Here is a 14,287-nt window from a genome sequence, read left to right on the forward strand (position 1 = left end):
CAAAACCTGACCACAGGACATCCCAAAACCTGACCACCAGACATACCAAAACCTGACCACAGGACATCCCAAAACCTGACCACCGGACATAGCAAAACCTGACCACAGGACATGCCAAAACCTGACCACAGGACATCCCAAAACCTGACCACCGGAACATACCAAAACCTGACCACAGGACATATCAAAACCTGACCACCGGACATACCAAAACCTGACCACAGGACATACCAAAACCTGACCACCGGACATACCAAAATCTGACCACATGACATCCCAAAACCTGACCACCGGACATACCAAAACCTGACCACCGGACATACCAAAACCTGACCACAGGACATACCAAAACCTGACCACCGGACATACCAAAACCTGACCACAGGACATACCAAAACCTGACCACAGGACATACCAAAACCTGACCAACGGACATACCAAAACCTGACCACAGGACATACCAAAACCTGACCACCGGACATACCAAAATCTGACCACAGGACATCCCAAAACCTGACCACCGGACATCCCAAAAACTGACCACCGGACATACCAAAACCTGACCACCGGACATACCAAAACCTGACCACAGGACATACCAAAACCTGACCACCGGACATACCAAAACCTGACCACAGGACATCCCAAAACCTGACCACAGGACATACCAAAACCTGACCACCAGACATACCAAAACCTGACCACAGGACATACCAAAACCTGATCACCGGACATACCAAAACCTGACCACCGGACATACCAAAACCTGACCACAGGACATACCAAAACCTGACGACCGGACATACCAAAACCTGACCACAGGACATCCCAAAACCTGACCACCAGATATACCAAAACCTGACCACACAACATACCAAAACCTGATCACCGGACATACCAAAACCTAACCACAGGACATACCAAAACCTGACGACCGGAAGTAGGTTAAAACTGTCAGTTCCAAGATGGCCGCCACTGACCTTGAAAATCAAGAAGGCGGCACTAACTTCCTTATTATGAGATCTTCTTCTTTCGGCTGCTCCCGTTAGCGGTCGCCACAGCGGATCATCCGTATGATCCGCATAGTGATTTGGCACATGTTTTACGCCGGATGCCCTTCCTGACGCAACCCTGGTCGCCTCTTACGACACAGGGATATGGTACACCTATTTTAACTGGGGTATACACCAGCCCAGTATACTGGTACTCATTTCGCCGACCTCGGAAGGATGACAGGCTGAGTCAACCCCCTGGTGTATTAATTCAGTGGCCCAACGGGGATTGAACTCAGGACCTTTTGGAGCCCAAGCCGCTGCCCTAACCACTGCGCCAACACCAGGCATAACTTCCTTATTATTAGATGTAGAACAATAATATTTGTATCTCGCATCGGGTTTTAAGGATCAAGCGATTCATTTGTGCCACTGGATTTATGACTTGGTCCGTCGAATCTGTAAATCCAAGATGGCGGCCAACACTCGCAAACAATTTGATCGAGGACAGTGGTTTTTACTTCATTGTTTTCTTTGTTAAACATTACTTATTTTGACTTTCTTTCAGTGTTATTTTCTTGCATATTGAATGTTTTTTTTTTTATTCCTGTAATAATGCCTGAGTTTCAACACTGCCATGTCGGAGTTCAATGATCTCATGTACACCACAAGTGAACAACACAAAAGATTCAACTGACGCCAGAATTGAAAGAGACGCATCAAACCTTTCGAAGACAAGCACGAAGCCGATTTCATGTTCCCCTTTCTCCTCTGACCCCTCACTGACAAATATCATCAATGTTATGGTGGCGAAAGAAGACGTCAATGTGCATGAATAAGAATCCATTGGAAGGAACATCATCGACAGAATGATTGGACAGCCTGTATTTTCCTTCTCTTTCAAGAAGAAAGATAAAGCCAAGACCCAGGGATATTCATCTGCTGTCAAGGTTGCTCCTGACAGAACCATTGATCCTGGCCGACTGTTCCAGCGATTACTTGCGGTGTCCAGGACAGGACATCTGTCTCTGGAGGAGGTGATGACATATGAGCTGAGTCCATACCCGCACACCCCTTTTTGAGGACAAAAAAAAAAAAATCTTGAGAAAGGCCGACAAGCCTCAACTCGCCCAAGCCATCGATGACTATTGTAACAAAGTACCATCAAGTGAAGCGACATCGGATGCTGTCCCGAAGATTGAAAGATATGTGCTTGACGGAGGCTCCTCACTACGCAAGCTGAAGTTGAGGAAGGGAGATACCTCTGGTAAAATAGCCAAAGCATATGCTGACTTCACAAGTAAGCACGATGGGGCAGCAACTGCTGTGCTTGATGGGTATGGGGCAGGTCCCTCGAGAAAGGATAACGCACACCAGAGACAGGAAAAAAACACAACAATTATCCGGTTGTGAACTTCACCAGTCAAACCGAATTTGAAGGGAAGCAGGAAGAATTCCTTTTTTAGGGGAAGTAACAAGCAACAACTAATCAGTTTAATAAGTGATGAACTGAGGAGGGTGGGCTGAACTGAACAGCTTGGTCATTCAGGCAGAAGGGGACCTAGATGTGGACATCACTAAAGCCGCAGTTTAACACTGCATATGCACATTCCACCATGATGACTGGAGAGGACACTGACTTTTTAATTCTTCTTCTCTATTACTCCAGAGCAGATGGCAAACCACTGTACTTTAGATCGGACAGTCAGTCAAGAGACATTCCAAAAGTGTACAACATCAATTGCATAAAGCGCGTTCTTGGCAGTGATAGTTGCGCAGACAATTGTTATTTCTTCATGGTTTCACAGGATTCGAGTCAACGCCCCGTGTTGATGGTGTTGGAAAGAAATCAGCCTTCCAAAAACTCATGAAAGGTGATCCAGTCCTCCAATCCTATGCAAATGCATTCACTTTACCAGGCAAGAACTACACCAACATCGAAAACCTCGGCAGCCAAGCGATGGCTGCTATGTTTGGATCTTCCACTGATTTCTTCAGTGTACTCTCTGAAACATGTCATTAAAATTTACTCTAAAAACACGGATATTTGCATTCTTTGGCCCTAAAACTGATTTGCAGGTGAAATAATATGGGAGTTATTGGAAGGTGCCTTAATTCATTGTTGTTGGACGCCATCTTGGATTTACGGATTCGATCGACCAAGTCATAAATCCATTGGTACCAATGAATTTCTTGACCCTTAAAACCCGAGGTTAGAAACCAAAATGATTGTTCTACACCTTACAATAAGGAAGTTACGGCCGCCTTCCTGATTTTCAGGGCTGGGGCGGCCATCTTGGAACTGAGCCAGTTTTAACCCACTTCCGGTGGTCAGATTTTGGTAAATTTTTATTCTGTCGTTTAAAACACCCAGAAGGTAAGAAAAACACTGAAAAACCTTTTGTTATAATTTGTTGAGCGTCTGATGGGAAATGACTGTTTGTTCGTTTGTGTACATGATATCTCAAAAAGTTGTGCATGGATCCGGATGAAATTTTGTGTACAGGTTGGGTGTGTGACAAGGATGAAATGACTACATTTTGGTGAAGATCCGGATCCGACGACGACAACTTTTTAAGTGATTCTTCACCATTGAGAGATAGGGCCAAAAACGATATAGTACTATATACCATGATATTTCAAAAATGTAATGGGCCCGATATGTTCTCGTGGATCAGGCATTGTGTGGTGGTGGTATGTGCTCTACCGAGTGCCCTTATGGTCTACTCTTAGATGACCTAACTGTTTCTTTACTTCCTCCTTCCATCTTCAGTGGTGCAGGTAATGAAGGATAAGAGCAGGATGAGTTATAATCTTGAAATGAAAGATATGGTACAAGCACTCATTGATTATCCAGCAAGAGTTCGTATTAGAAAATGTTCCAAATTCACAACAAACATCACAAGCACCGCCCATTAGGCAGGCCATGCCTTTCCCTCCAGCCGCCCAAAAATTGCTGCCATCATTTTCATTTCGCATAGCTCTGATTGTCCATAGCTGCCTCTGATGTACATTTGAAGACTGAACAACGCATCTTCTCTCATTTTATATATATATATATATATATATATATATATATATATATATATATATATATATATATATATATATATATATATATATATCTGAATTCCTGTCTGTGGGTCATAAGCGAAACCCATTCCTCAGACCATGCCTTCCCCTCTTTCCCCAAGAATCACAAGCAACGCCCATTAACCAGACCACGTCTTTCCCTCCAGCCACCTAAATCACCATCATATTTTTCGCTCCGCATAGCTCTGATTGTCCATAGCTGCCTCTGATGTACATTTGAAGACTTAAAAACGCATCTTATATCATTAGTCCATGCTTGTGAAGCGAAAGGCGGGGTTCAGCGATCGGTGCTTTACGCGTGTACGTGTACGTCTGATTTTTTTGTTATTCCCTTTTCTCTGGAACCACTTGCTGATTGACATGAAATTTTCACCATAGGTGTCACCACTCATGTGGAATGTTTTAATGATAATTATGGAGTCATCGGTCACGTGGTGTGGCAGCCATGTTGGAAAAAAAGGAGTCACGATTTTATTTATTTATTTGAGGATTGAGTTGCACACAACACGTCACTCCTTAGGTGCGTGGTGTTCCACTCAAGCTCCGAAGGAAGCTCGATGAGAAACTCTCGAGTTTGGAAGTGAGCTGGGTCCATTTCCAAGAGGCTGAACGAAACGTCCCTTTTTCGTCAAATGAGTGATGACGCTGGAACAAAATGTCATCCCAGTCGCCAAAAGACGAAGGCCATATTCTGCTACAGCCCTCTGAACGAGACAAATTTACATATTTTGGAATAATCAAGAAAAACGATTTTACCTTCATGCGAAACACAACTCTGCAAATAAGGGGAGCTTCTTTGCTTTATTTTAAACAATTCACAACCAGCACCATGCAACACGCCATGGCCGCTTACATTTGGCACAATTATAATATTGTGCAGATGCCACGGCACGAGGATTCCTTGGACTCGATGAAATGGTTTCGAACAGCATCTCCGAACACAGTAATAAAAGCAAATCGTGGTGCACGTGCACGCCATTTGGCACATGTGCATCTTTGGTGCAAAATATGGTAAAAAGTGGAAAGAAGAACATCTCAATTGTGAAATGAAAATAAGTTACAGAAAAGTGCTCAAAACTTTGAGACTGCCTATCGCAGCAAACCCTTCCTTCGTAACCACTCGATTCCAAAACCGCCTGGATTTCACGACCACAATGCCAACTGGGAGACCTTTTGCATTCCACAACCAGCCAACTCCAATGTTACGGAAGGATGTGGTTATTCCTAAAGAAAGTGGTTTGAATTCCGACCTCGACACAAACTCTCATCCCGGTGTTTCACAGGTAGGGTGATTCGGTGATGCGTGTGTCGTCCCTCGGATGGACGTTAAACTGGGCGCCCCCGTCTGCCGGAATTAGTTGGTGGACGTTAAAGGTCCCACGGTGTCCTTTGCTAAGAGTAGGCGAGCTTTCGCCGGCACCCTGAACAAATTACAAATTCTTGCCCTGACCTACAAAAAAAGGAAGAAAGAGATGTAACATTTCGATGAAATTGTGACGCGTCGCATACCATAGTACATTTATTCTTATTACAGCACGATTTCTTTATTATACACATTCAAACACCCAACTGTGCCAACAGGAGTGTAGCGTGAATAACACACATACGCACACACACACACCGGGAACGAATAACTTGTGTGAAAACAAAATAAATTACAAGCATGTTCAAGAAAATGGTTGATCGCACCCACCGTACCAAAAGATCTGACTGTTGCAAGTAAAAGTTGAACCCAAACGGGATGGAAAATGGGGCCACGGCCAAACAACATTGAGGAATACCCCCGACAGCATGGACAGATACCCTGCGTACCTGCAAGGACTCGTTCATCTCACAACGACCGTGAATCCGATTGCTTTTCCATCCAACCCCATACTGGAACAAAAACATGGGGGACACACACTGCAAAAGGTCTAAGGGACAGTGAAAGATGTTTCGGGTTTCAAAGATCAACACCCAAAATGGCAGGGTTCAGGGTTCGTACGGAATTGTAAGAACTTGCAGCAGCAACCATCCTCGAAGAAGTTTCAAACATTCGGAAACTTCATGAGAGTAAACGGTTTGGAAAAGGTTTTCTGCAAGACAAGTGTGAGTTAGGGCAACCCTCATGGAATGAGCAGATGAAGGAATGGATCCACAAACAAGTTTTCATGAAATGTTTGCAAATTCAAGGGAACTATGCAAAATAATGTTCCTGGGGGACTTTGGGAGGTAAAAATGGTCCCGCTGAGAAAATAAACAAGGAGAGAAGTCTCCGCAAGGCTGGACCACAACCCACCTGCAGTGGTGGTGCGACGGTCATCCCATTTGTGGAGGTTTATAACCACGTCACCTCCAGCGGCGGTGCAATGGTCACCATGTTTGTGAGGGTTTACAACCACGCGACCACCCGAGGTGGTGCAACGGTCACGGCATTTGTGGATGTTTATAACCACGCTACCACTCGAGGTGGTGCAACGGTCACCACGTTTGTGAAGGTTCACAACCACGCGACCACCCGAGGTGGTGCAATGGTCACCATGTTTGTGAGGGTTTACAACCACGCGACCACCCGAGGTGGTGCAATGGTCACGGCATTTGTGGAAGTTTATAACCACGCTACCACTCGAGGTGGTGCAACGGTCACCACGTTTGCGGATGTTTATAACCATGCCACCGCCAGAGGTGGAGCGACGGTCACCGCATTTGTGGAGGTTTATAACGGCACCACTCATGATGTCGATGTTCAGCTGTTAGAGCCAGGAAGCACCAATATGACAGCACGTATGTGAAAAAGGAAAGGAATAAATAAAGTAAAAATAGGAAGGGAAAGTCAAAATACTGTATTTGCACACGCACAGAGGGAGAGGGAGAGGGAGAGGGAGGGAGAGGGAGAGAGAAGGAGAGAGAGGGAGAGAGGGGAGAGAGGGAGGGAGAGGGAGAGAGAGGGAGAGAGGGAAAGAGAGAGGGAGGGAGAAAGAGGGAAAGAGAGAGGGAGGGAGAGGGAGAGGGAGAGGGAGAGGGAGAGGGAGAGGGAGAGAGAGAGAGAGAGAGAGGGAGAGGGAGAGGGAGAGGGAGAGAGAGAGAGAGAGAGAGAGAGAGAGAGAGAGAGAGAGAGAGAGAGAGAGAGAGAGAGAGAGAGAGAGAGAGAGAGAGAGAGAGGTAAAAGGACAATGACCTGTTTCATTACTAGGGATATGTCAGATACAGGAAATAGAGTGGAGAGAGTAACCTTTCAACCAGGTTCAGTAGAGGTGTAACAAAGCGAACTAACCTTGATTACCGTTAGCACTTGACATCTGAGTATACCTGTACATACAATTAAAATGATACCCACTGTTTATAGTGGGCATTTACCTGAATACAGAACACTCACAGTGAAACACAAACTAAATTATACTTTGATTGTTTATACATCTAAAGCTAAACCTTTACAAACACATGCCATATCGATGAATCAGGAAGTCTCCTCATATATGTTCAACCCACCTGAGCTCATGATGCTGGGACCCCACGGTTCAAATCCTAAATGCTATGCCAACCTGTCTACGTTCACAAGCATCCATGAATACCTGTGATGGTGTTCACAAGCATCCCTGAATACCTGTGATGATGTTCACAAGCATCCATGAATACCTGTGATGATGTTCACAAGCATCCCTGAATACCTGTGATGATGTTTACAAGCATTCCCTCAATACCTGTGATGATGTTCACAAGCATCCCTGAATACCTGTGATGGTGTTCACATGTATCCATGAATTCATGTGACGGTGTTCACAAGCATCCCTGATTTCAGGTGACGGTGTTCACAAGCATCCATGAATACCTGTGATGGTGTTCACAAGCATTTATGAATTCTTGTGACGGCGTTCACATGCTTCCTGATGTCGTTGTGCGTGATGCACAGACCATGCACCATGAGCCCAAGACCACCGTCGATATAAATGTACCAGTTTCATGCAAATAAAGTCTAAAATAAAATTCTTCCGATACTACCAAGTGTGTGTGCGTCCCACAATGGCAATACAGTATACCATTCACTATCAGAAAAATAACTTCACACTCCGAGTTATCGGCAGGAGGTTCGACCTAAGACGCTATTTCTTCACCACAGCCACGTGGGTGACCTGACGTTTCTTCAGTTCACTTTCCATCCTCACCGATCCCCAGCAGCCCGAGAGCGAACACGTTCTTCCAGAAACGCCTGGTTCATTACCCTTCCCGAGTCTCTCTTGAAATTCTTCCATCGCATTTTCTCTACTCTGTGGAACAGATTCCCGATCTGCCGTCTCATGTCCACTCCTTCGCGACTCACGGCCACCACCACCTTATGGTGTCTCCCAAACCTATTCCCGAGTTGGTCTCCACTCCCTGATCCTCTACTGTGCACTTGTGTAGTATTTCTATCATCGTCGAAACATAGTCCAGTGTCCCAACCAGCATCTGTCGTTTCACTCTTCTATGAGCCGAAAAGAGAACACAATATACCCAAATGTTCATTTAAACATGATGCAGGGCTTTGTGTAAAGTATCCTCGTGCATGCGGACAACAATACCCCAGAAACGACCACACATGAAATAAACTTTACACTTCTGATAGACCAAATACAAATACATCTGCACCATCACCTGATCTCAACAATACCTCGAGTTGCTGAACGTGTCATGTGACCTCAACGACATCAAAAGGAATGATGTGTACATGTATCACAATGAAGCAATATGAGCACTTGGAATACAAGACAGCAAGAAAGGGTGCGAACATAGCGGTCAGGTATTTGTCTCAATGCAAAGGCTCCTTGGCTTTGTGAGGTTGCGTGCAGGTGTCCATGTTCGACAGGTACAGCACTTCAAAACAGAACCTTCTCATTAGTTGGTGTCTTTTAAAAGATGTGACAAATCGTGATGAGGCGTATGCATAACCGCACAGTAATGAGCACAAAATGGCACCGATGGACATATAAATATCATGATCCCAATGATTAAAAATAATCAACACCATTACCATGTAGCACACACACACGCGCGCACACACACACACACACACACACACACACACACACACACACACACACACACACACACACACACACACACACACACACACACACACACACACACACACACACACACACAATTGACATTGACAATCAATGGTATTTAGTGCAATCAATGGTTCTCCTCCCTCAGACAACACAGCTCAGTCAGGTATTAAAAACGTATTTACTGCATTTGATGCTTGTCAATGTCAATGTGAGTAAAAAGTGAATCTGCACAAGCGCTCATTTTCATCGAGGGAGTGCTTGTAAGCTAATGAAACACAAAGACTGGTAAAATGAAAAAGAATATTCTCTAAAACCCATTTACACGACCACACATCAGGCATCGGTCAAAGTCCAGCCTAAGGTCTCATTGCAATTTACAGCACTCAACCGCCTCTGTCGCGATGTCACACATCCACATGCAACTGGCACGCGGCACACACAGGTCCGACTCAACCCAAACCATTGTTCCATTGATCTGAGCATCCATCATAAAAGGTCACGCCTGCATCTCAGGACGAGCGGAAACCTCATTTGGTGGTGGATGAACTCTCCTGTTGCATTCCCCGCAAGACAACTCGAAGCACAGCCACTCAACATTGTCCTGCTGCGGGCACTCTCGTTCCCTCATTTTTCAAGGTACGTAGGTCCTTCAGGTGCCTCTTGATGAGCATTCTCTCCTCCCGATTGGAGACTCCGAGGGCCTGTTGAGATGGAAATGAAATAAGGACGATAATCTTACTAATCATCGAGATATCTCTGTCTGTCTCTGTCTCTGTCTCTGTCTCTGTCTCTGTCTCTGTCTCTGTCTCTGTCTCTGTCTCTGTCTCTGTCTCTGTCTCTGTCTCTGTCTCTGTCTATATCTCTCTCTCTCTCTCTCTCTCTCTCTCTCTCTCTCTCTCTCTCTCTCTCTCTCTCTCTCTCTCTCTCTCTCTCTCTCTCTCTCTGTATGTGTATATAGATGAACACTACCGGTCAAAAGTTTTAGAACACCTCCATTTTTCCAGTTTTTACTGAAATCTAAGCAGTTGAAGTCCAGTGAATAACCTGAAATGGTACAAAGCTAAGCGGTAAACTGTCAGAGGTTAAAAAACAAAAAAGTTTAGGTTACAAAAACGGAAAAATAATGTAAATTTCAGAGCTGTTAAAACAGTATATATATATATATATATATATATATATATATATATATATATATACATATATATATATATATATATATATATATATATATATATATATATATATATATATATATATATACACATACATACGAGGTGTGTTCAAAGAGTATCCAACCTTAATTTTTCGTGCATAAACAAATTAAGCTAGGGAGGCGTGGTTTGGTGCACGTATGTAGACAATCCTAATTCAAATGCGTGAACATTTTCCCGCCCGCAGAAGCTGTCAGTCGCCGACAGACCGCCGATGAGTGAGGAAGTGTAAGTGAGCGCCGTCGGATTTTCGTTTTTGACAAAATGACGGAAAAACTTGAACAAGGCTACTGCATCAAATTTTCTGCAAAGCTTGGCGATTCCCAAGTCGAAATGAACGCAAGATTCAACAGGCCTTCGGGAACGAAGCAATGGGCACCACACAGATAAAAGAGTGGTAGAACCGCTTCAAAGATGGTCGCACATCAGTGGACAGTGAAGCACGTTCTGGTAGGCCCTCAACATCCCGAAATGAGATCCTCATTGACCAAGTGAGGACCCTGCTGATGCAGGATATTACCAAGAGGTACTGCATCGCCTTCGTGACGCTGTGCGATGCAAACTGCCGGACCTGTGGGCAGCGGTCAATTGGCAGCTCCATCACGATAACACACCCGCCCATTCTTCACATTTGATACAGAGTTTCCTGGCTAAACACAACACACCTGTGCTTCATCAGGCTCCCTACTCTCCCGACATGGCTCCGTATGACTTCTGGCTTTTCCCCAAGCTGAAAATGCCCCTGAAAGGGACCAGATTTCAGTCCAGAGAAGTCATCATGCGGAATGCGACGGACCAGCTGCGCGCCATCCCAAAAGAGGCGTTCCAGCGCTGCTTCCGACAGTGGCAGAACCGTTGGGAGAAGTGTGTGGCAGCCCAAGGGGACTACTTTGAAGGAGATTAGTGTAAGTTTGTTGTATCTGGATACGAGTATTTTTTATGAACAAAGGTTGGATACTTTTTGAACACACCTCGCATATATATATATATATATATATATATATATATATATATATATATATATATATATATATATATATATATATATATATATATATATCCATATTAAAGTTCTGTAGTACCAAACATCATACATATACATATACACACACACACACACACACACACACACACACACACACACACACACACACACACATATACATATATATACATATATATATATATATATATATATATATATATATATATATATATATATATATATATATATATATATATATATATATATATATATATATATATATATACAGTAGACTAGGTGTAAGTAGGCAGCGTGTAACTCGTCACTTCGCCTAAGTCGGCAGCGTCAAAAAGTCCCGAATTTATTTCATGTTAAATCCCTTTGAATAAAGGGTCATCTCTCTCTAAGTCGTCACTTCGTCGAAGTCGTCAGATGTTGTCCATTCCCACGTAAGGCCAAAAAAAAAAAATGTTGCATTGGCGTAACCCGCCCGACCCTAAAAATTCCGCCGACCCTACGTTTTTTTTTTGTTTTTTTGCTCTCGAAAAATTTTGCCAACCCTATTTTATTGCTATTTTTGTTGTTTTGCTATCGTTTTCAAGTATCTTGTTGATTGCGATCGCGATCGCAAAAACCCGGAAGTGTTTCGGACAGAACCCGCCGACAAAAAGGGTGGTACTCGAGCTGGGGGAGATTTTGGAAGGGATTTATTAGGGAAAAAAAAAAAAAAAAAAAGATCCCGACCGACCTCCCCTATTTTTCAGTGACCCGTTACGCCAATGCAACATTTTTTTTTTTTGGCCTAATGGAAACTCAAGTAAATTACCACTCCTAACTCGTCACACGGAACTGCTGCCTCGTGAGAAGCCCGATTTCATGGAATCGTGATGCTCGCACATTGGTTTACACCGCCAGTGATAGGTTATTTATAACTGCGTACACACGTTGATCGCACTGCAGGCAGGACAATGGCGACTAAGCGTAAGCTTACAACTAAAACCTACCAAGAAAAATACGACATTATCCAGTTTTGCGAGGCAAATCCACTGATGAAGAAAACAGACATAGCTGAGAAGTTGGACATCAAACGGCAGACATTGAACGATATCTTGAAGAATAAGGGCAAGATATTTGGACAAGTGGAGAAGATCGTGAGGCCGGTGGGAAGTGTGAAATGCGTGAAATGTGTGTCCTTTGAAGATGTCGATGACGCGCTCATCATCTGGTTTCGGCAAATGTCGGCTCAGCCAAATATTCGGTTTCGGCCGATTCGGCCGATACTGTCTTTCGGTGGAGGATTGCCCAGCCAACATCATGGAATACAATGACCGGTTTGAATCCTTTCTCATGCACCAGATGCCCAAGAGTTTGAGGCAGTCAAACATAACGGATTACTTCGCGAAGAAGTAAAGGATCAATCGAGCTTCGTGTTGAAGTCCGATCATGGTTTTATATTGGCTTGTTTTGTACATTACCGCACTCACTTACACATAGGCATTGAGTGGTAATCATCACCACGATGACTGTGTCATGTAATTTGTCACCATACCATCACCGATGGTAAACGAGTTGTCTTACAGAGTTGTTCATTATCTTTACTTTTGAAAAACTGATTCATGAATTCCATCTTTGCTTGATCACTTTCCAACTCACCAACTCACCCCCACCTATGCCCCGAGGATTGTGTTTTCCTTTTGGCACAATAGCCGGCTCTCACACATATGTGTCCAGGCCACGCGCGACTTCATCCTTCACCCCACAGTCATCATGAATGTTCGTATACGCGTAAGTCGTCACATTTCTAAGTCGTCACTTTTTTCTAGGTCCCGATGGTGACGACTTACACCTAGTCTACTGTATATATATATATATATATATATATATATATATATATATATATATATATATATATATATATATATATATATATATATATATATATTGTTACGGTTGTAGAAATTCACAGAACACCATTCAGGTTTACCAGAGATCAGTTATGTCAATAAGTGTGTGTTCAGATTAGATTTCACCATCGATGTTTAAAGGGTTTATTCTTGTAACCGGGCAGTGATCTTTGAGTCAGCCGTTATTCTTTTACTATCCATCCATCCATTAGGACCATACTCTGTGCAGAGCGTTGGTGCCGCCGAAGCAGTCTCCTTGGCTATTGGGAACAATCCTGGACGGGTCGCCACTCCGACACAGTATACCAGCATGCTGGCACTCATTTTGCCGACCTCGGAAGGATGACAGGCAGAGTAAACCCCACCTGGTGTTAATTCAACAGCTCAGCGGGATTTGAACTCAGGACCCTGGGATCCCAAGCCCACTACCCTAACCATTAAGCCAACACCAGGCATATCTTTTACTATCGTTATTTTGGAACAACCACCTTTCAACAACCACACCATCCCCATCACAGCGCCAACCACAACCACTATCTCAACAACCACGCCATCCCCACCACAAAGCAACCACAACATCGCCTCACCTTCATCTCCACAAACGCCACCATATTTTCGCCAGCCACGGCAAATCCTACCAACGAACAACATCTCTGCCACCAGACACGAGGACTCCCAAGTTGGGGCGAGGGCCGATGATCTCTGCAACATCCGCATGGGAAGGATGATCTCTGCAACGTCCGCTTTCTTCGCATGACTTGCGATCGGATCAAAAGATCAAAATGGGCGGAGCCAGCGAGGGGTGAAGGGTGAGAGGTCAAGGATCAGACCTCACCCACGGACTCCATAAAAAGGCGCGCTGGAACGCCAAGCGAGTTAGTTGAGGTTTTGCCTGCGGTCGGTCGGGGAGCTGCAGTAGGTGGAGGTCTGGGTTCGCCCTGGAGTTCAGTCAGAGAGAGCCGAGGAGAAGGGAGCTTGGAGCCAAGGAGCGAGTCCAGCGCAGGGCAGTCGGAGCTCGGAGCACAGCCAGCCTGCCGTGCCGCGCGGAGCTGCAGGTTTTTGGAGAAAGCCGGAG

At 44.4% G+C, this 14,287-nt stretch overlaps 1 protein-coding gene across 3 annotated transcripts in view; it reads right to left on the minus strand.

Moving 5' to 3' along the window:
* Window positions 1-4,871: 4,871 nt before the first annotated feature.
* Window positions 4,872-14,287, minus strand: part of LOC147022485 (neurabin-2-like) — a 262,931-nt gene continuing 253,515 nt past the window's right edge. For all 3 annotated transcript variants that reach the window (XM_085893427.1, XM_085893426.1, XM_085893425.1), the window contains one exon: window positions 4,872-9,813. In XM_085893427.1, coding sequence (XP_085749553.1) covers window positions 9,703-9,813 — 111 coding nt within the window. In that variant the 3' untranslated portion in view covers window positions 4,872-9,702. The remainder of the gene's footprint in view (window positions 9,814-14,287) is intronic.

This window comes from Eptatretus burgeri, chromosome 8 (assembly GCF_056783735.1).
Source record: "Eptatretus burgeri isolate ZD-2024b chromosome 8, Ebu_testis_v1, whole genome shotgun sequence".
Taxonomy (NCBI): Eukaryota; Metazoa; Chordata; class Myxini; order Myxiniformes; family Myxinidae; genus Eptatretus; species Eptatretus burgeri.